Genomic DNA, 24,400 nt, shown 5'->3' on the forward strand with positions numbered 1-24,400 from the left:
GAAAAAAAAGATTTGTCGCCTGTGATGAGTTTTGTGGATCCACAAGGAAACTTTCCCATTCGCTGTCTCTCATGCTAAAACGATTCCGGAGTGTTTAACTCTCACAGGCATCATCATTATTCTCAATTCAGTTATCAGCATATTTGCATTCTCTCCCCCGGTATCTCCGGTGCGGAGCGAGAACGCTCTGTGACAACACTTACCGAGGTATTAATGAAGCTTCGGTGAATTAATAAATCTCCAGCACTTTTTATATATATTTACATATTCGCAGGGGCATTCGGGAGCTGTGCTTATTCCTGAGTCCCCGCGATCCCTCATGTTAATTGTATAAGGGATGATGAGGAATATAATTGATACGATTAAATGCATTCTTATGAGAAGAATGGATCTACAGGCGCATGTGTGTGTATGTGTTTGTGTGTGTTTTCATTGGCGTACGGGATAAGATCAAAGTGGTGTGTCATTTATGAAACTTGAAAGAGTTGTGTATTCATAACCTGTGCACGGATCTATTGGTCTGCAGGTGCTTCACTTTTGGAGTATTTCAAAATAACTCATAACAGAGATTTTATTTTTTTGAGTGAGAGTTAGTTTAGACTCTTTTCTATTATTTTATAAGGAAAATGTTGGATGTGCATTGAGAGGAGTTAAACTGAGACACACACACACTCACACACATGGCCAGAATTTTCCCATTAAAAGACATGGACACAGCTACCGAGTGTTTCTGTGCAGAATTTATGACAAATGAAAAAGCCAAGATTTCTTTGCCATCATGAAGAACATTTCTACCTTGTTGAGATTAGGTTGGAAAAAGCAGCAGCCATCGGTGGATGGAGCTCTGCCGACACACACACACTTGACCAATCGCAAGTTGTTCTCAGCTGTCGGCCGTGCACATACATCAGTGTAATCGCAAAAATGACTGAAACCATCTTTTAGAATCTGACGTGTACTCTGACTTTTTAAGTTTGGTCCATGTCCCATCCACCAACATGGGGGAGATGGGCTTTATGCTGCAGCCAGCCACAAAGGGAATATCCAGACGTTTCGGCTTCACTTTTAAGGAGCCGTCATGTCTTCCATCTTTATACACAGTCTATCGTCAGCCTGCAGTGAGTCTTTCTCCCCTGAAAGTGTTTAATTAGCAGTTTAATCGGATGCCACAGGAAAACCAAAGTGACGAAAACACTTCTCCTGACAGAGAACACCTGTCAAACAGTCAGGAATTACAGTTGCCACATGATGATGAGCTCAATCAGAAGAATACTAACTGTCAGAGGAAATGACTCAGTTAGAGGAACCGACTGACTGCAGTAACTCAGCCGGCTGACTCGTGACTGCAGCTTCTGAAGGGAACGACCTGCTCACAGACGTTCTGGTAAGAAGCCAAACACACCGCTCCACTTTCAGACGACTACGGGAGGATAAGAAACTCACGGCGCTCACGTCATCACTGAGCATATATTTGTTTTTCCTTCTCTTCTCGCTGATGTCTGAGTGAGCTGGGAAAAACAACAACCTGTGTTCTGCAACCGCTGCAATTAGCAAACATGATATGGAAAGGAGAAAACGCAGGAAACAACAACAGCAATGTGAGGAGGATGCAAATCCTCTGTGGCGCCGCGCAGTTGACTTTGACAAACTCTGCCTGGGGCTACGTGCAACGCTGCTGTGCACATCTGCAAATAGACTCCCCTCACCAGCAGTGTGGTGAAGACTGGATGTACATTTGACTGTAAAAATATTGTTTCGTCACATATGATGCAGTATTTTGGGGGGGGGGGGGGGGGGGGGGCAAGCTCGATGAGCAGCACACCTCTCAGTCTGATCTCAGTCGATTGCTTTGGGTTTTGTCAGAGCTCCACACGACAATTTCCTCTTGTTTCATCAGTTATAAGAGTGGAAAGCAAATCCCCAATGACAACAGAGTGATTTATCTATTTTGACTCAATTAATGTTTCATGTTTTTCATTCTCTGAAGCCGTTTGATCAGCTGTCAGAGTACCGGTGACATGTTTCTGGTCATTGGTCAAAATGTTTAATGAATAAATGCTTGTTCTCTGTCTTTCTGATCACTTGATGAAGAAGAGTCTTTGTGCCTACCTGGTGGATGAAGACCTGCGCCCCTCGAGGGCTCATGAGCAGCACGGCCCGGCGCAGAGTGTCCCGGTACCGGTTGAGCTCCTCGGTGCGCATCGTGTTGAACAGGTCGGTGAACACGCGGCTGACGTTGCGGTCCACCCTCTGCAGGGACACGTCCAGTCCCATCCGGGAGGATTGGTCCATGAAGGTTTGCAAACCGCGGATATCTGAAGGGGGAGAAGCGGTGACAGAGAACAGGTGATGAGAGGAGACACAAATATAAACAGACAGAGAAACAAACAACGCTTCAGGCGGGTGCCATGTTATACAGTACATTTCTCCTGCTGCATTGAATGAGAATTGTGGGTAAACAACGCGTACTTTCAACACGCTCTATATTTCCAGCCTTCGTTCCGAGGGCTTAAAGGTGGCTTGTGTTCTTCTCTTGTGATCTAAAGAATGACAAAACAAAACAGGCACTCCTGTCTTTCTGTATCCGGGGTTTACAGGATATGAAACTGCAGACAGGTAGAGCTGTCCCCAGAGATCTGTGTGTGTGTGTGTGTGTGTGTGTGTGTGTGTGTGTGTGTGTGTGTGTGTGTGTGTGTGTGTGCGTGTGTGTGTGTGTGTCTGTTCGCTATACAGGAAACCAACTTAAAAGAAGCCTGAGTACACACACACACACACATATAAAAGGTGATGTGCAGCAGAGGGCACACAACAAACACGCCAATCACAGCTGTCACTGTAGGAGCAGCAGCCCAGCATGTGCCGAGCCGTGCCACAGTTTTAGAGAGAGGTTGGACAAACTCACCGGGGCCAGACCAACACCTGTGTGTCTTTGTGTGTCTGTGTGAACAAGTGTGCCTCCTATTGCATATTTAGGGGTTTCAGGAGTCATGCTTTCACTGAAGATACAGAGGCAAACAAAGGCAAACTGTCTCCCACGTACATATAGTTTGCACATTGATTTTACCAGGGGCCAAACTGGAAATTAATCTACGAGGAAAAGTCCCTGACCTGAGCACTGAAGCTTCATAATGGTGCTGTGCCCCTGTTTCTACAACTTGGGGCAAACTGAAGCATCAGAATGACCAAGTACCATATGAAGCAAATCATATAGATTTAGATGCAATGTTCGATCTTTCCCTGCCACCCCTGTGTTGCAAATTATTGTTGGGGGGGGGGGGGGGGGGGGTCAAATAAATACTCACAGTTACCGCTGGATTCTCTTCAGAATAAAATTGCTCAAAAGGGTAGAAAAAAAAACCTGAAATTAAATCATTCATCATTTTGAAGCATCGCTCGCTTAATGCAGACCTTTTCCCTTCAAACACACACACACACACACACCCACATACACCCACATACACACATACACACATACACACGCACACGCACAAACCCTCACACGCCTCTGTACTTTTGTCTCTTAATTGAAATGGTTACCCCTGGTGATGTTACTTTGAATACAATGGCCAGCAGCTCAGCCTCTGAGTAATCCCTCCTTTTGTTTGAGCACAAACACAATTTGGTTCCTTTCTTCCTGTCCCATGACTGGACCATTGCAATTAATTCAGGCGATAATATTTTTCCATACAAAACATTCAGCTGCAGTAACATTAGGAGATATTAGCCAGAGACTAAGCAAAGAATCAGATTTTATATTCTTTTCTGGGTGAGCATCTCTGTTAGAGGAAATCCAGAGGGTGCAAAAGGGTAAACCAATCAAATCTGTGGTGTCTCAATAAAGAAAGGAATTACCGACTCCTACTTAAAGGAGAAATGTTCATATTCAGGTTCTTGATCGGACTGTCCATTGTTGCAGCTCCTCTTTTCAGCCTCGGTCGGAAACGCTGGATTTGAGCTCCTATCTTTTCTCCCACTGTCTCTTTACCTGGTTTTGTTAGGGGGCGTGTCAGATGTGCACTGGGATGTCATTGTGATGTCATTGTGATAATGCAGAAGTATTGCTTGGACTACTGACCAGGCATTTCAGTAAACTTCAGTATTTGCTGTGTGGGTGAAGAGTTCATGTTACTGCAGACTTTGGACTTTTTGACTTTGCAGATCTTTTTACATAAACAGAAAAATCCATATAACACACTAGAGGAAAGAGAAACTGTCTCCTTTAACGAGTTGTAGAGTTTTCCTCTCAAATCACTCATCCAGTTCAGACTGGAACATCACCAGAGACCTGGGGAACTGACCAAAACAAAAAAGTGTTTTTTCAGCAGCAACACGGTGTAGCAGTTGGGTGAAAAACGTGTATCTCTCAAATGGGGAAATAGGAGAAATATCCAGTAAACAAATAAACAAGAGTTTTTAATCCCCTGGCGACCCAAGGGAAAGCTACCATGCGTTAACTACTCGAGTACCCCGATAGAAGCACCGGACTTCAAAGCTGGCGTTCCAACACCGTGGCAGGCTTTTCGACGGGGCGGCCATGTCAGCCATGGACAGGGCTGCAGAAAAGAGGATTAACGTGGAATTAAAGGTCTGATTTCGGGACATGTTTACCGGTGCATCACCTCTGAACACAAATCTGCTTCTAAAAGTTTTCGATATCAAAACTTACATAAAAACCCTTCTATAAAAACCTGGATCAGTATCCTGCTCTCTCTCTCTCTCTCTCTTTGGCTCTGACATTTTTTTCTGACATTTGCTCATGTTACTCTGTGAGCGTTTGTATACTGTTCCACCGTCTGGTCTCCTTGATGCATCAAGTCTACGTTAGAATATTCTGAATAAGACATCAGCTGCTGCCTGAGTTCTCCGCTCACCAGCTTATTGTGAGCGGAGAACTATTCGAGGCCAAAGAAAACCCTGGTCAGGCTACCGGGGTCTACGGTGCATGAAACTCTAAAACACTTTGTAGAAACTGGTTCAGCTGCATCCAAAGCACGACCAGGCTACCGCAACACCAGGGGATCAATACGTCAAGCGCGGTTTCCCCTGAGAGTAAGAAAAGCAACTTTATCAAAGATTCCGAGTTTGATAAAGAGCACACAACTCCGATCTGCAAAACTAGTGTCGATGAGGATGAGCAGCAGTTTTTAAACCACCTCTCACGAGAGAGAAACGAGGCTCAACACTCGTTCCCATTTACTGACGACTCCATGTTTTGGGATTTATGTCAGAAACAGAAGAGAGTGAGAGAGTGATACTGCAGTGTATGAAACCCACCGTGTTGGAGGGAGTATTCAAGACCAGAGGCGTTTTTTTTCCTTTTCTTCAGTTGGCCACCTTCACTAGACTGACTATACCTGACATGCAGAAGCACCACTCAATTCTCAGAGACACGCTGTACCCTCTGGTTTGCCACGCGGTGGAGAGAGATTCCAACTGCAGCAGGATAATGATCTCGAACACACCTCGGAGCTTCAAAAGAAGCACATCAAAGTAGACGGAGGAGTCCGGACTGTCAATAAGGTAAAGGGTGGATGTACCAACTACCAAGATATTGTTCCAAAGATTCAATTTATCACTCAAATCTAAGCTGAAGGTATCAAAATAGAGGATTACTTTCCAAACTAATGGGAGATAGAAGTATTTTAACTCCTGTTTCGGTTTGAGAGGACGGGGAAGTAGATCCGCAGATCAAGGGAGAGCGATCATATAACCCATGAAGTTGCTTTTACATCCTTTTCAGCTCAAACTTACTCGAGTCCTAGCCAGAGTGGAACTCCCCCTCGGATTGGAGCAAAGCAGGAATGAGCATATCATAATGAAAAGGGATCAGAGGTTTCCACTGAGCTGTCAGGTCACGTTGTAATCCAAGCGGAAAAGCCGGAGAAACTGCTGAGCTGCTATCCTGAGCTCACTCCAAAAACTTAGATGAATCATTTGAAGCGGTTACTGGTGTTTTCCCAACAATACCACCAGTTAATAATTTTTAACACAGATGTTTTCTTCTGTACTCTGCAATATAGATCTGCGATGTATCAGTGTTTTGCACAAGAGCAATTAGAGCGAACAGAGAGAAAAAGCTGAAAAAGATACAACACCTTGTTTTACTGACTGCAGATCTATACTCCAAGTTAACAAAGTATTTATGCTGTGAATAAAAGGACAATAAAATATGTCAAACTAGAATGACACTCACTAGAGCACATACTTCCCGCCAGAGGCTTGCAGTCACATTAAAACAAATCCTTTAGCCAAGGTCACATAATGTTTCTTAAGCTACACATTGTAGTTGCAAGTTTCTAGCTGCTCAAAGAAAGTTTACGCACCTATAAAACATTTATTTCACCAGATACAGATTTGAAATGTTAAAGAAAGAGAAAAAAATCTGGTTCCAGATCAGATTCTTCCCCGACCACGACCTTCCACCAAGTTCTGTTATAATCAGTGAGTTTATTTAAAGTAAGTCAGATGTAAAATTTGTAATCTTTCTCTTAAATATTAGTAAAGACTAATTTCCAATTGGATTTTCTGGCCATATGCATCCAACAGTTTGAACTTTGTTTCATACCGAAGGAGGACAAATATTAATCATATTAACTTTTAATGAAGAGCTCTTGAGGGAAAAAAGGAAATAATTTAGAAAGGAAATGCTTTTTTAAGTTACAAAATTTATTGTAATACCACTTAGGATGCAAAATGAAGATTCAAATCAAATTGAATCCAGATTTATTTATATTCATTCTCTGGTAAGTGAATAAACAATCGTGAAGGAAAATAATAACCTCTGTCCTAGAGAGTCTAGAAAAGACCGATGACTTGAGAAAGGATCTGTGCACTTAACCAGATGTAACAAATTACCCACTGATTCTATGATCACAGGAGTCGCACATAAACATTTCTCTTACATGTAAATGAATAATTTATCCCTCACATCATATCGTCTGCTTCTTATGTGAGAGCAAAGCAGAGGAGGAACAAGACGGGAGATGCTTGTGCACATACACGGCCTCTGTATGTCGAGTGCATGTTACAACACGAGCTGAGGAGACACTTTTGTAGCTCAAAGAGTTTAAACCGGAGGAAAGCGCTGAAGACTAAACGGTTCCAATCTCATCAGTCCGGTCTGAATGTGCAGAGCAGGCTGAGCTGGTGACGCCTTTAAAGACACTGCACAATGATTGGATTCTTGGCTCGCACGTCTTAGTACGACAGGGGAATCCAATATAATAATTAAATTAAACTCATTGCCTTGAGTTTGGCTGCCAGCCTTGTGGTAAGATAAAAAAACTGTGTGTGGAGACGGGAGCCAGCTAGACCTGGATGCAACCATTTTTTATATAAAAAATGTATTAATTAAAAAATTATTCTGAGGGGTTAATTAAAGTTCTCTGCTTTATACTTTACATTGAGGTCAAGTTTGATGTCGAAATAATCTGCTGACATGGTTTAAACTATGCAGATATGTATCTGAGACTCTGTGTTGAATTTCTGCTATTTGTTACTCGGTGGTTGAGCATGAGCACAGAACTATGCAAATGAGCTTTTAGCTGTTATTTTTACCCTCTCGCAAAAAAATAGGTTACGTGCTACTGTGAGCTCATTCAGAGTTAATTTCTTCAATTCTAACTAGTTATTAACATTTATTAGTGAGGGGGAGAAAAACATATACTATTGTGAGAGAGAGAGAGAGAGAGAGCTCTATACGTTTATATATAGCCCTCACTTCTCTATCATTCATACGCAGCATGAAATAAAGAATCACAATAGAAGCATTTGTCATTATAAAGAATCGTCTCCACTGCTCTCAAAGGACGTCATTTATTTATAATAGAAAATAGGCTTTATTTTCTCAGAGCTGTCACTATAGCCCAGCCCTCACATTATACACTACAAACATTTCCTATGTGTTTGTGAACGTTCAGACGCTGCCTGTGTTAAAAATGCACTTTAATACGTTAGAAACCACCTCCTACTTGGGACCATAAGCAGTTTAATCAATCTCCCATTGCATCCCAGACTAATTCTCTCTTCCTCCACCAGAGAGCCACTGACCACAGGGAGGCCAGAGACAGATGCAGCAGCTCCACAGTCATTACTGAGCTCAGGTGAAATCAGACCAACGAGCCAATGAGACGACACATCCACCCTCCTCCAGCGCTTCCTACAAGCTCAACCTCAGTCTCCTCTCGTGCTCTCTTTGTTATAATAAAAATGATGAGCCAATTTTACAGGCGCTTTTGTTTGCAGATAGTCCACCCACTGTCCATCCTCCCCTGCAGAATCAATAGCTGGCTCCCTTACACATGCACAGTCTTGTGAGTACACTGTAAGTATACGCTTTATGGCATTTATAAAAGGACAATATATTGCGAACCTTTTAAACAAGACTAAAAGTCATGCAAACGGCTCTATGAAGCCACTTTGGCAGGAATTTGGGTTGAAGACAAACAACAGCATGTGAACAAACTTGTATACTGGTAACCAGCCAACTTAGTTCAGGAGGTACATAGGTTTCCATTTTTGGACAAACTGGAAATTTGACCTGATGATGACGCCATATTAGAAATTGGTGAATCCTGAAAGTGATTAAAAAACTTTCAAGTGGAGATGAATGTATGAATCAAATTTAATGGCAATCCGTGATGTAGTTATTAGGATATTTCAATCAGTTCCCAAATAAAAGAGTATATTATCACCACAGTTATCAGGATTCTTACCTCTGGGGAGTTTTAATGACTCTCCGGCCTTCTACTAAAGTTTGTCCAAAAAGTAACTACATTTGTCGCTGGGTGAAAAGAAGCTAAAGGGATTCGGAAAGTTGGTAACTCTTGCGACATATTAACCTAGCTGGTGTGATGTGATATCAAAAAGTACAACACTGAGACCAGTTGTGTTTCCTGATTACTCAGTAAAGTATCGCTAGATCGTAGCTAGTTGGTCCAGCAATGATGTTTAGAGATGAAAGGCAGAATAAGGGAAAGCTAGAAAAGACTATGGACAAAAAAGGAAATGGAAAGTAAGAATAAAACAAATCTCTGCATCCCAAGGAAAAGCAGAATCTTCAAAGGTGTAAAGTGATCAGTGTGTGATCAGATTATCATATCATTTTGTTCTTTCCTTTTTGCCCGGAGGCGAAAGAGGCAAAAGCACATAAGGAAGTTTTCCAGGCTTAACACAATAGAATCTCTGTCGAGCTACAGCGGTGTAAGAATAATGTTATTTCTGTTGCTCGTGAAGGGAAATGATGAAACATGCTCCCTCACAAAGAAAAATGGAACGAGAGGAGGAGACGTCTCAGAAGTTGTTTACATAATGTGCTCTTCACACAACTGATACGGTGGTGGAGACTGGAATGAATTGGTTTCCCTGACACACCTCATTACACCAAGCAAGACTTTGCCCCCGAGGTCAGAGGAACCAGCTGTTTAAGCTGTAATGGAAACTCACTCTGTATTCTACTCCAGTACCGTGTGCTGCTCTCCCCATCCCAAAAAATAAGGATTAAAGAAATTATTTAAAAAGCTTGTCTAGAAACGTGGAATAAACTGCATGATGATGTTTCAGGCATTTCTTTGTGCACAGTGCTACAGCACAACGCCTGAGGCAACAGGCAAGGACGAGCTATATCGTTCCTAACATCTGCTTTTTAGATTAATGCACCATCCGCAAGTTGATGACACAGCAGCCCAGCGAAACGCAGCCCTCTCATACCTAATCCAGAAATCCATCGCAGGACGTTCCTCTAGCTTCCCGTGTTCGATGAAGATGGCCATGGTGTAGCAATCATGGTTCTAATGAATTTGTACATTCAAGGAACCTATATTTTACCCACTTGCAGGGTTTTATTTTAAGTTTAGATATCAGTGATAGAGATAAATCTGAGGTTGTAGGTAGCAAAAACCACCTCAATGGAGTTTTGTTCAGCTAAGTCCAATGTAGGAGTTGTGGACCTCACATCCACTTCCAGCTTGATCTCCTCATCTGCTAGAGCCTCCAGGTGATGACCTCCAACTCGGTGCTAGTGTGGCTCAATCCCAGCCTGCATGAGCCCCCAAGTCAGAGACCATCGGGAACACCACAGAGCGGAAAGTGGCGAGCAGATTACCGGGAGAAAGAGAGGGAGCACGGCGTCCCTTCTGCTGCTGTCACATGTGGAGTTTCCAAGGAAGATGTTCAGGACTGAAAGTGACATTAGATGTGTGTGTCTGTGTATGTGTGTTTGTGTGTTGGTGAGTGGGGGGGGGGATGAGGGTGGCGTATATGGGGGAATTATAGTGGAACTGTCCCTCGCCTGGACACCAGCTGTCTAGCAGATTTTTTTTTCAAGATCTCTAACTCCAGGCAGTTGGCAAGTAACTGTGAGTAAAGCCAGTCTGCAGTCAACACACACACAAACACACACACACACACACACACACACACACACAGTGACAATAAAACCCAGTTTTCAGTGCGAGTGTAACTCACAAGATGGTTTCTGATGGGGCTGCACAGTTCTGAAAATGTTAGAATCTTTTCTCTCCTGTTATCAGCCGTTCTTTCTAGATTCCTTTATTTCTCATTTGATCCAATCCAAACTTTTCTCTCTGTCATTCTTCACTGTCTTTCTTTCGCTCCATTCTTCCGCTGCCAGTTTTCTGCCATTCTGGATTCATGTCCTGACGGGTAACGCCGCCTTGTCATCGATTGATGGAGAAAGAAAAAGACAATGCACCATTCATGGGGCGATTCAGATTCTTTGCGAGAGAGTAGAAGCGCAAGTTTTGATGAAGTGGATTTCTCTAATTAAAGTGCAGCAGAATCGTGGATTAGAAATCAGATGGCGTTTCTTCTGATTGGACTTCTTCGACTATGTACACAGACACACACACACACACACACACACTGTACCTGACTGATGTCTCCCCAACGCTCCTGTAACCTCGATGATTCTTTGTACAAACTTTTTCGTCAATCAGAGACAAAGTGAAAGCACCAGTGCACAACTTAAAGACGACAAACGCTTCATCATCACCACAACGCACACAAACACAATCTGAGTGAATCTGGGTGAACTGCAGCAGCTGTTCCTCCGCATTCACACGTGTTAAGTATGAATTCAACATTCAGTGCTCTCCTCTCTAGGCAGCGGTGTGGGTCACTGTAGTGCAGCTTCCACGCAGCACCATGGGTATTTTGACTGTTCTGTGATGAGGATCCTAATTAGCCGCTACATTCCTTAATCAAACGAGCACAGAGTTAAACAGTGTAACACAAGCACAAATGTCAATGGAGCCGCCGTCGTAGCAATTAATTTTGCAGACTTAAACTAAATTAAAAAAAAGGTTATTTTGTTAGGGCCAATATTCTTTTTTTCCCTCAAAATCACTGCCTAGTTAAACTGAGCCTTCACTTATTAGTTGTAGGTTCCGTCTCTCTGGACTTGGGAGTGAGGGTGAGCGGGCACTGGGCTGCCGGTGTTAGATCTTGTAAATAAAGAGTTCCTGATGTGAAGGGAACCAGAGGAAAAACAGCTTGATATGTTCTTAAAATGCAAATTGGTGTTCTTCTACCAGAGACTGATCTTTTTTCTTCTGGCAGTTAAAGTTTGCCCACGATAAAGATGCTGCATCCTGATTTCAAACAAGACTGCTCTCGAACGGCCACATGCGGAGACGGGAGAGGGAGATGCAGATTGCTCCTGGCTGGGGAAACAATAAATAGCACTGACCTTGGTTAACATTTGTGCTCCTCCAGAAACTAACTTCTCCTTTTCCAGAGGAGCAAAGGATATACCGAAGGGGTCTTGATATGTGGCGCATATCTGACCATGCACAAAATGAATGTGCATCCAATCACTGTGACATTTCCAAACGCAGTAAGCAAGAGAGTACACACATTACTCTCCACCTCACTCAGTTTACACAGCAGATTTGTCTACGTCAGCACTTTTAGTAAAGGCAGGTCAGGGATCAGTGACTCTGATATTGGAACAATAGATTCAAGGGATCACGTCCTTGTAGTAACTGTCCATTTGGAGAACTGCCAACGAAACACACCGACCAGGTTTAACATTGAGCTTTGTTAATGTCCACACATTTAAAAAGTTAATGAGTAATTTAAACATACATAAAAGAAAATGATGATGGAGAGAGTTCACCAGCACTGAAGTGGGGTTGAGGCAACGGGGAGAATCATAGCTGTAATTCAGTATAAATAATAATGTAAAGCTCTAATTGATTGAGAATGTGATGCTTTAAAGTGACAGTTCACCGAATCACTCATTATCTCCTCAAGACTCTGTCGATGGAGGCGGTGGATGAAGTGTTTGAGTCCGACAAACCACTTCTGGAGTTTCAGGGGTAAACAGTGTTGCAGCCAAATCCAATACAATTGAAGTAACTGGTGACTTTGGAAATGGTCGTGGACATTTTGTCTCAAGAGTCGAATTTGAACGTCAGGGCTGACCGACACTTGGATGACAACACAGGAGCAGTTTGGAGGCATGTTCTGTTTTTTCTGTTTGTTTTTTTTAACATTTGGAGGCGTGGTCCCCATTGACTTCTATTGTACTGGATATGGCTGCAACACTGTTTACCCCTGACACTCCAAACATGTTTTGTGGACTCAAACACTTTACCCACCCTTCCATCTACATGCAGGTGAGTGAACTTAAATTTTTCAGTGAACTATCCCTTTAACGGAACATGCACAGATGATACTGGATGCCTCCGCCAAGAAAGCTGTGTTTGCTCCCCAGTCCATCTGTTTGTTTGTTTGTTGGTTTGATTGTTTGTAAGAAAGATTACGTACAAAGCTACAGGACGGATTACCATGACACTTGGAAGAAGGATGCAGTGTGGGTTGCATATGAGGCTGGGGATGTATACCTGGATCCAGGGAGTAATTCAGCAAACTATCTGGCACATTAGAGAACTAATATCTACGAAATTTGGTGCAGCTACATTGACTTGAAGGCGACTATGGGACTCGCTTGGCTGAGTGCCGCTCCAGTTCATCTGACATAATGTCACAATGTGCTCACATGATTTAAAGTCTACCCGAGTCAGACTGTAGAGAGAGATGCTCCTTTTCAGCTCAGAGTGCTCTTTTTTACAAAGATGTCAGAAACAAGCCAAAAGATAGATGTGATCGATTGCATGTTAAAACAACATGCATGTGTCACGCGGAACACGGACTATATGCTGGGCTCACACTGTGGTGAGGAAGCTTGTTATGGGGACTGTGGCCCATTCCCTCGAGGGCTTGCTTTACTATACACTACATCAAGTGCAGCTCCAGTGTACTGAAAAAATAAAACAGATTTACACTCCCTTCTCGATTGCACTCTTCCAAGTAGTAAAAAGATTAGCCAGCAGTGGCAAAGTATCATCTGAGGAATGCCAATGCAGCAATACACTCCCTTCATCTCTCTGACCTTGCGCTACCTTGCTGGTCGCTCTTCGATCCACAGACTGTGTCTTTGCCAAACGTGGGTCAAGAAAGGACGAGTCCGCCGAGGCGTCATGGCGAGAATAATGGAGCAGGAGAACGTTTCGGGATAAACAAAGTTCTGTGGGGACACGCCCTCGTTTGAGAAGCACAAATGAGCCCAGACTGGTCTTTTAGTGGGGAAAGCAGCAAAGAGATGTCGTTACTCTCTAGAGATTCTACTGAACATTGACGTTTTCAGCGATGTGCATTTAAAGAGTATCTGTCTTTGAGTATGTTTGTGTTTATGTGTGTGTGAGTGTCCCTCTGTGTGTGAGTGATGTTGCTCTTGCATCTCAGTTCCCACTCGGCACATTCTTTACAGCGGGGGGGGGGATAACCCTACCAGATGTGATGTTTTTTTGTGCATTTATATTTAAATGGAGCTGAGATCATCTTACATGCATATGCCATGTTTACAGGACACATTCAGCCATCAGCCCCGCTCGTGTTTGCCCCAACTCACCGTAGTCGCTCTCATAGAAGATGATGAACTTCTGCCAGTGCAGCTCAGACACCAGGTTGAGCAGGACCTCGTTGATCCGAACAGGCGGACGGGCGGCCAGCGTGTAGCTCTCCCCGTCCGGGCTGGGGTTGAGCTGGCAGGCGGTCCGGGGCGAGCCGTCCCCGCTCCTCTGGATGTAGAGATGGGGGATGTGCATCGCGTCCGTCAGGGACTGCAGGGCACTGGCGGCCGCGCAGCCCGTGGATGTGACCAGAGCGAGGATCCCCTGGTTCATCAACTCGCATGCTGGACAGAGGGAAGAGAAACAGAGAGAGGGTGGAGGAAGCAAAAAGGAGATGGAGATAGATGGAGGGTGAGAGGTGGTGAAATTTAAGAGAGAGAAATGAGAGAAAGAGAAGGAAAGACATAAAACATGGTTAGACACGATTTAAAAGATTTAGAATCCCAACTATAATCAATTAAATATCTTCATTTCATAAATCAGTTTTCACGTTTTAAGATCGCTGCACATTATTCAGGAAAGTGTGCTCAACTGGGCTTAAGAAATTCAAGACTGTTCTTTATGTATCCTACTCAGGATTACATCTGAGCCTCTGCAGTTGAGAGGAGATCACAGAGAGGAGGGGATCGGTACTGAAGTGGTATTATAATGTGTAGACGTGTAGACAGTGGGGGGGCATTACCCTAATCCTTGTCCCCAGACAAAAGAGAGACAGCTGATTAAAGCAGAAACGCTCGCTAAAGGTGAGAGTCACTTGAAAACAGCCGATGCATCAGAGAGCTGCCGGAGTCAGTGTCGGCGCCTCAGAGAAAGAAAGAAACCAGGTGTTGAGCGAGTGGGAGGAATCTGTCATAGATGAAAGTGGAGAATTTTCCAAGCTGGAGTTTAGATGCAAAATTATGCCTCCCATGATTGTACACCAAATACTGTTCCACCCTTCCCCTCCAAGTGCTCACGGTGTTAATCTGTAAACCAGCCCAGATTAAGACTCTACACACACAGAAGCTCGTCATGTCTGAGTCGGGTCTTAACGTCCCCGACATTTTTATTTACACGTGTAATTTGGACAAAATCTGTTTTTGGTCCTCTCGAGGTGGGTCAGTGTGTCTGCCGGCACAAAACGCCAAACATCCTCCGAAGATGAACAGGCCACCTCTGACATCATGAATACATCAGTGAACAATGTTCTGTCTAAGTGGTGGTTAATCTTTCATAAGAGTAAATAGACTCGGCTGCTGTGTTATGGATTATTAGGCATTCATTATTATGCTGCTCAAATGATCTGACGGTTCATCAACAACCTAAAAAGTCAATGACGGCATGTAGTGCACATTAAATATTAAAGAGTTTATTATTTGATTTCAAAGAAGCACTTGAACCACATTTTAAGCAAATTGTATCTACAACGTTTCATTGCTCTTTCTTTCACTAAGGTTCTGTGTCAAGGTAAAATACGGTTTGAAAGGTTTTCTTTGTAACAGACAAATACAAATATCAGATCATGGATATCCAGCGATCGTGATCCTACATCGGTTATTAAACACAGACTGAAACCCACTGTACACAGAGTCAGGACATGTATTTCATCCATCCATTCATTTAGAGGTTCACATGGCGGGGGGGGGGGGGGGGGGGGGGAGCTGGAGCGGACAAATAGAGACAAGCAACCATCCGCTCTCACATTCACACCTACGGTCAATTAAGAGTCTCCAATTAACACAATCTGTGTGTCTTTGGTCTGTGGGAGGAAGCAGGAGGAGAACGCGGAGAAAAACCCACACAGACACGACGAGCACATGAAACACACACAGAGGAACCCTGCCAGAAAGATTCACAACCAATAGGATTTTCTCACTTCCAACCGCGGCTTCCATTCCTCCCATACACATCACATTTGACCCTGTTCCTCTTGACCTGACATATTTTGCATCCGCTCGGCTTTCAAGATGCAAGGCACAAAAACGGGCAATTAGCAGGCAAGAGAAAGTGATGTAGATCCGAAACGCACTGCAGTTTAGATGTAGAATATTAAGCTCACATTTAATTTTTAAGCTCCGTCTCTGTCATGAGCTGCATAATCATCTACCAGAGGGACTCTGCGGTCTAATTTGGACTGTGACAGGCCACGACAAGAGCTTTCTTTATAATTCAAGTCACCACGTCTCACACACACCAGGGCCCTGACAACTTCCGCACAAGCAGCGGAGCATATTGTACCCAACTGCAATTAAATATGCTGCATTTCGTAATACCGCCTAATTATATAGTCTACTTCAATGCTGAGGCAACAGCACTGCAGTCCGAAAACCCAAGTATATCATACAAAGGCTTGGTGTTCAGCATCATAGGAAGCACAAGGTCGGTAACAACATGAACAGAACATGAGCGTGTGCAGGTAACGATACCCCGACGCCCTTAATCCAACGTGATACCAGAGGAGGTGAGGAGGGGGAGGTGTCGGGAAAAAGGGTGGATGTGCCGAGAGCGCATTAAGGATGAGGTACGAGGTCTGAGAAGGATGGGCGAGGGGAGGAAGGTGATCGGTTGTGTGTGTGTGCGTGTGTGTGTGTGTGTGTGTGTGTGTGTGGCAGAGGGGGAGGACCATTAATGTGACAAATGACGATATCATCCGCTGACTTCAAGCACAGCACTACATTAAGACACTGTAAATCACACAACTACACACACATACTGAGGAGAGGTACAACTGTCAGACTGTCAGACTGTCGAGTGTGTGTGTGTGTGTGTGTGTGTGTGTTGTTCTCCCCCTACTCCTGTCTCCGTGAGGACGAGTTTGTCTATTATTTCTTCTACGGAGTGAGGACATGTTGACCCGTCCTCACTCTGTGACACACCTGCTTCATAGGGTTAAGGTTGAGGTTAGAATTAGGTTAGGATGCAGTATGGGTCGGGGTTATGTGTATAAATGTGATGAATAAGGGGCTATAGGGAAGACTTTATGTCAATGAGTGTCCTCACAAAGGTAGAAGTATAGGTGTGTTTGCATGTGTGTGTTTGTAGCTGTGTGTGTGTGTTTGTGTGACAGGATAAGACTCAATGTGAAGGCCGACATGTGCAGTCGGACACTTGACAAATATTCTGTGTTGCAGCGTGAAATCCTAATGCTCCGCTCAGCAGGGAGCCGGGTGACTGACAGTAATACAAACACAGAGCCTCCTCTTACACTGAACGTCTGAATGTCTCTGTTCACCACAATAAACTGTAAGATTCACTGCAAACACTGAGTTTGCTCCTCAGAGCCGGTGCCTGTTAGATGCTGCCGTTTGCTAATACTTTACCATCTCACAACAAATTTGTATAGGGCTAAGTGTCATGTGATATGATGTTTGCTGCCTGGATCAGTTAAGATGCTGGATGTGCAATTCTAAACACATATATATTAGAAGAGCCCAAGCGATTTATCGTCGTACTAAAAGGTTTTTCACAGACATGTTCCTATTTCAACGATATGAAAACTCCTGTTTTAGAAATTAAATAATGAAGATAAGATGTACATATAAGTTTATTTTCTAAATGCAAGTTACTGCAGGCCTTTCTCTATTGTTATTTATAATAGTTAATGTATGATAACGTCATCTTGGTTGCAAAAAATCCATATATCGATCAGGCTCTGTGTTTTAGACCTGAAACGATTTGTCATTGGTCTCTTTGAGTTTTGCAACTAATTAAATACTAAATGGTAAATACTCTCTGGTTTAAACTTCTAAAACATGGAGATATGTTTTTCTGTATTTTAAATGATTTCAATTGGAATCACTTTGGGTTTTTGGACTGTTAGACAAGAGACATCATAACATATTTTCAATCATTAGTTTTTATAATGTACCCAAAAATTCTGCAGTACCATTTTGAGCTTTTTTATTCTGTTCCAAGAAACTCGTAGCCTTTGCTGACGTCACAGTGAGCCAGACAGAATCCTTTTCTCCGCAGCCACTTTTCGTTAAGTGTGGCTAAAATGCGACAGCAGCCATTTTGGCTTCCTAATGGACACCCGGGCCCATTATACAGCAGACAGCCCAGTGGCAGGAGGGAGGAGGGGCCCACAGTCATTGGCAAGGATGATAATGGTGGAATAATGACTCTTAAATGTTCCCTTTGAAGTAGACAGGCGCCATCGCTCATCTCCTGCGAGCTATCTCACAGCCAATGTCATCAAGTAACAGCAGTCTTACATACACCTTCAGGGGAAAGCTTCCTTTAGCAGGATAATGCTTATGAAATGTTCTTAAACCAGCTATATATGATGATTTCATATATTATGGACTAAGCTCAATAAATGTCTTTTAAAAAGGAGTTACGATGGGGAGATTGTTTCTTTTAAAGAAGGGATTTACTAATCCATCAAACTCATCACGGAGAAACAACAATTTTCTTCTGAGTAACGATGGGTGGATCGATGGATGCCTCTCACAGCGGAGGAGAATTCATTTTTTAAACAACAGCGCATTTTAAACCCAGATAAAAGAAACTCCATGACATTGACATCATGGATCTGTGACTCATCCGTCCACCAATTCAGTCTCCGAATCAGCCGAGAGGCCGGCACAGCGTCAGCAGCGTCTCTGAAATGGCTCCGAAAGGACATCTGCCTTTCAGATTAGGTCTCATCAACTTAGAGGACACAGCGTTTTTTTTTTGTTTTCCTTCAAGTCCTCGCCTCATCAGACCAGTTCTGTTATGTGCTAATGGCGGAGGGGGAAATAATCATCAAGACACCAGGCTGGAAGGAGACAACTTCTCCCCACACACTCTGTTTTCCCATGAAAACAAGAAGTCATCAGTGCCTTGCCCTCATTTTACCACAGTTATATGAAGGGATGAGATGAGCCCCCCCCCCCCCCCCACCACTGCTGCCGTGAACACGGCACAAATTGGGGCTGTCGGGGTGATTTCACAGTCTAAATAAGACAGTCTCATTTAGTTTGCTCTGACTCAGAGCACAATCCCAGGGTTCAAAGAGAGAGAGAGAGAGAGAGAGAGTCACCGCTGGGATGAGTTCTACAATGTTGTCAACACCACTCTCTAACTTGTAGCGACAATGATGCAACACTGATCTAATCGAGACGGCTCCTATCACACGATACGGAGGGAACAGTCTGTTTTGTGTTAATCAGGTGCAGCATCAAAGGCAGATAAATACTGATTTTTTTCTTTTCTTTTATCCCCAGATATTAAAATCTAACAGGGAAATTATGAGATAAGGAAGTTGCTCTACCTCGCGATGTAAATTGAAGATGATGAAACAAAGAGTTGAAGGAAACCAATATCAGACTTTTATCTCTCATGCTTTTGCAAAGTGAACATTGGCTCTATTGATAAATATCTACTTAAGTTTGTTCAATTTTGTAGCCAGGAAAATAAAGAAAATCGAGATCCACCGTATATTTGCATACATATCTATGTGGATTGTCAGTGCTGGATCATATTCAGCCCCTCACAACACATTACTAATGACAACATCCAGCACCGGGATGGAGAAACCCAAGTGATGAATTAGTCATTGATGGTTTTTAGGTATTTAGGAGGGAACACAGTGGAACACAGAGCCGTTTTTGTTTTGATAGAATATTCATAGGAGCCTTAAATGATCCACATCCCTCCGATACGAGGAGAATGGATGTTGTGTCAGTTCCTCGCTCTGTGAACAGAGCCTCTTGTGTTTGGCGGCTTCCTGTAACGTAACAGCTCTTCAGCCCACAGAAAGGAACAAGCTAGGTAACTCACGGCAGCTGGACTACATTTTGGCTCAATGCAGTAATACTACCTCTCCTGTAAAAACGAAGCACCTCTTCATTGCTCTCTCCCGTTCACTCACTCCCTCTCGTTCTTTCTCTCATCTTTTGGGAAGATAAACACCCTTTGCCCCCCCCCTATGCCTGCACTCCTGCTGTCAGGCTCAGATAACGGTTCATATTCCCGTCAATACTACTGATGCCAAGACTGTCCGTGTCATCTTAACTATGATGGAGTATTTTGCTGCTGTAAATTATAGCTTCCAGACAACTGACAGGTGTGAGTAGACTAAGAGCAGCAGTCTGTGGATGAAATAACAACAGGTCCCGTTTAGTGCAGAAGAGACTGCTGCACTGGTCCTGCATTCAAATGTTACCTGACTTTGTGTTGTGTTAGGTTTTCTTTTAACACCATTTAACAAACTGATACAGCAGCAAAAACCAGCAGGTTAACTAAGTGAGCGCTGAGCCGTCTTCCCCTGCTCTCTGGTGACAGTGGGGAGTCGATCTCTCCCACCGTCATCCCTCTCCCAACGTTATTTTCTCTGACAGTTAAAATTTTTCACACTTCAGTCTTTTTGAGCTCGTCAGCTGTGACAGGCGCAGTTTTTCCGGCTGCTTGACAGATTTTTCTCCCCGGCTGATTTTCTTTCAGTAAAGACGAGAGGAGACGCTGAGAAACTTTTCTCTTCACTCCCCGTGATTTTGCTTCCTCTCTGCAGCAGAGCACGTTACATGATGCCTTCGAAATAAAACAAAAACCCTTACAAGCCTGGCAACATAATAATGCTACACACAACCCATGATGCAACGTGGTAAGATACTGCAGTACTTGCTGGATAGAAAACCCCCAAAACAAACATGTAGTAAATGAACACGCAGCTGCCTGAAATGTAAAGGGTTTCTTTCAATCTATGTTTGAGAAAAGATATCGTCTTGTATCAAATCCAGCATCGGCTTTCTCTCCAGAGCGGTAGAGAACCCTCAGCATAGTTATTCTGTTCTGTCTTAGTGACAGAAAAACTTGAATCCCAGGAAATATGGTGTTTCTGAGTCATGGTGTTTAATAAAGGCCACAAGTATTGCTGCAGAACGTTTCTGGTGTCACAGTGAAATTGAACTTTGAGCTTTTGCAAAATGTCAACTTGTCTCAAATTTGTTCCTGTGTTTCAGGCCAAATATATGTTTTTGACCTCCAAAGTTAAATTTGTTCACCTTTGAGTCACAGAGGATGTTTTTGCCAAATAAGAAAAAACTCCCTTAGGCCTTACAGAGATATATATTGAGTGAATGGATATATTGAGATATCAACATTTTAATCCTTCAATTTCCAAAATGAAGCAAGATTTTAAAAGTCAGCGTCTCTCGAGTGTCTCTTTATAAACTTCTGAGATGGCTCCATCAACTCCTCCATACTTTGTGTCTCTGCAGGTGTTTAAAACTGAGCTACACTAAATATTTTTCTTATCAAGAAAACTCAGAATCAGAAATGCTTTATAGATCCCTTCATGGATCCTAGCTGGGAAATACACTCAGGAGAGCAGAGGAGAGTAAGAAGTAAAAAAAAAAACAGCAAGTGAAGAGAAAAAGTAGTTAATGAACTCGGCCAAAGAAATCCATCAGTTCGTCCGAATCCTCCTCATTTGGAGAATCTTCTCAATCGGTGCATTGAACGTGGTCTTTCAGGGCTTTTTTCACCACTTTTCTCGAATATTGAACCATAATAACGTAACATTTTCCCTGTGTGTGTATAAAAAGACCCATTACAGACATTTTAATGTTATCTGACCTGCGCCGTGGAAAGACCGGCCTTCCAAGCTCAAAGAGCTGCTGCTTGACTCTATGCGAAATCGAACGGACCATTATGTACAACACTCATATACAGTATAAAGCTTTGAGGCTTGCAAAGGCGTAGACCATGTTTTGTAGTGTTCTGTCACTCTCTTTGTCTGGGGCTTTATGTTCCGCCTGCTGCTTTGTGTTCTCTGCTGCAGAGGCTTCAATCAATCAGAAAAAAAAATAAAAAAAGAGTATATTGGTTTGTGGGTTGACAATGAGACCCGGTTTGTTCTGTGGCGCTTTCATGTCTCCTCGCCTGGGTCCCTATGTTAAATATACTTATGGGAGCTGGTTCTTATTATTTCTGACATCGGAGCTGACAAAAGAAGATAGCTGCTGCGCCACGTGGAAATTTATGCTGGGGGATATTTTTCGACTGCTGCTACCCGAGGGGACGTGACAGCAAAGGGCCTGCAGTCTGAATCTCTGCAGCCCGGGAGGAGAGCATGACCCAATGCAGCGGAATCCACTCCTCGTAAATTTAGTTAACAAAGTAAAGAAAGAAAAAGAACAAAACAAAAACTGGGGAGAACCGCTGCACTGGGGAGACACACCCAGTGCTCACTTCTCAGAAAAGTGCTGTGTCACTGAAACTGATGCCACCAGACAACGATACAAACAACAACACCAACATGTGATGCAACTGCCTACCATGTCTCATGGCATCACATCCAGCTGTGAAACAATCTGTACTGACTGAATCCTTTCCCCCTGCAGCACTGAGCTTTTGGTCTCCTCCTCAGAGCAGACATGGGTGGGTGGGTGGGTGGGTGGGGGGGTCTAAACTTATTAAATATAAGATTATGGGTATACCTCCAAGATCATCTTTGTGTCTCTGTGTTTAACAAAAAGGAAACTTGTCACTCTGGAATTGCACCTTGAATAAACCCTTTCAACAAATCTCCACCAGTCTGATTTCCCTCATTCTAGCTCGACTCCCTCTTTCTTTCCCACAGTGTGTTGGACTCTGTCACTTGTTCTCTCATCAACTTAGCACAACCAGTTCCTTCCAGGGCTAATATGGTCATGGTAATGTGCATAGTATTGTTTTTTGCATACACAACGGTGCCCGCCCCTGTGCACCTGACACGCAGCAGCTTCCGTGGTTGATGAAGTGTTCCATTGGCAGCACTGTGCCGAATGTGGAAACAGGTGACTAGGGAAGGAGCCTGGCTTTTCTATGGCAAACATATGTGTCGGGTTTTGAGATGCCAGATTCAGAGGCTGTTATCAAGAAGGATGGCACTGTCGGAGGATAATCATGACTCATCCACCACTGGGACTGGGACAGGCTGGGTGTTTGCTCCTGTGCTGGAATTAGGAAGCATCTCACGCTCTGTGAGTAATGTGTCATTTGCTCTGATATCATCTCTTTCTTTGTCGTCCTCCGAACTCGTTCTCCATGTCTGCACGTCTCACTTCTCTTTGTGATCTCGACCCTCTCTGTTTGCCTCCGTCTCACCTTTTATGTTCTTTATCACAATCTGCTCTTGTCATTCTTAGACCATCTGCATCCTGAGCAACACCCCAACCATACAAGATAAATAATGAATGACCATGTGTTCAGTCTGGGATCCTCTCCTACTTTGTGGTTCAGCTGTAGAATATGAGAAAAACAGTCTTGGAGGATTGAGAACAACCCTTTTTATATTTTCTTTGAATAAGGCAAAACCAATGATTGGGTGTTCAAGTTCTCAAAGGTCAACACTATGCCTTTTTCTTTAAAATCAGACCCAAATGGCAACTTCAGCCAGACTCAATTCCCAACTATCCTTCCCAGACCTTCATTCCTTAATTTCCTTGACAGGTCCAACATGTGGTTTATGTGACAACAGAGTAAAGGGGCTCAGGAGTATAATCTCTTAAAGTGCCTGACTGATTTATAGTTCTCTCCTGACAATTCACAGATTGAAGTTGTAGTTCTTTTGCCAACTGTGAGTTCATTTTAGAAGTTAACACGAAATGTCTGTATCAGGGCTGGGCGATGTCTACGGGAATTGTCCTATGCCAACTCTGTAGAAAAACATTGTAACTGTTGAAGACGAGGACCTAAGCCTATGGGCTCGCTCAGCTGCGATGCTAATAAAACCATTAGCTTTAGCAGTGCGTACTAGAAACCATTCAGCTGCAGTTATTAATTGTTTAGCTTGTGCTGAACATCACTGTTGCTGGTTTAAATAACAAACATGCTAGTTGTTGATCATATGATCTGTAATTAACTTGATGACAGAGCTACACTTGGCTGTCGTTGGTTTGTGTGAACGCCACCGTCTCTACTTGTCAAAGCTAATTTGTGAAGAACCGGCACTCTGCGACATCACTGTACGGCAATCAGTGAACTTTGTGCAGTTGTGACACATCTTAGCATTTTGCTTCATGTAACCGTCAAGGATGGTTTGAATCCAAATGGAACTCACATTCATATCATGTCAAAAAATTGAGCTAAGATAATTTTTTTCAGCAATGATTTTCAGTATGTGGATGATGAAGCTCATAAAATAATGCATGTGAGATTAATTAGGTTATGCAGGTCAGATACAGGCCATTTAATTACATATCATACATCTCGTATTGGGACTCAGACTCAGTATCAGCATGTACCCAAGAATGAAAAGATTTGGATTGGGGCTAAAATAATTTGATGAGGACTTGAGTAGTGATAAATAAGAAATAAATCCCTGGATTTTATTAGGGTTAAAGCAAAGACACTTCAATTAGCCATATATCACCATTAGCAGCTGCTACGCTGAGCATTGGTTTTCCACATCTTTGGGCGGACATGACTCATTGGTCTTTGGATGTCAAGAGGACAGGACCGCAGGCCGAGAGGGACCACAGCTGGTTGTTAGTTCCAAGTGGAAAGCACTACACAGC

The 24,400-nt window shown here is 43.3% G+C and overlaps 1 protein-coding gene across 1 annotated transcript in view; it reads right to left on the reverse strand.

Moving 5' to 3' along the window:
• Window positions 1-24,400, reverse strand: part of grid1a (glutamate receptor, ionotropic, delta 1a) — a 207,445-nt gene that overhangs the window by 66,914 nt on the left and 116,131 nt on the right. The window contains exons 3-4 of the mRNA XM_053436519.1: window positions 13,934-14,218; window positions 2,110-2,315 (exon numbers count right to left, since the gene is read on the reverse strand). Coding sequence (XP_053292494.1) covers window positions 2,110-2,315; window positions 13,934-14,218 — 491 coding nt within the window. The remainder of the gene's footprint in view (window positions 1-2,109; window positions 2,316-13,933; window positions 14,219-24,400) is intronic.

Source organism: Pleuronectes platessa, chromosome 12, assembly GCF_947347685.1.
Source record: "Pleuronectes platessa chromosome 12, fPlePla1.1, whole genome shotgun sequence".
In the NCBI taxonomy this organism is placed as follows: Eukaryota; Metazoa; Chordata; class Actinopteri; order Pleuronectiformes; family Pleuronectidae; genus Pleuronectes; species Pleuronectes platessa.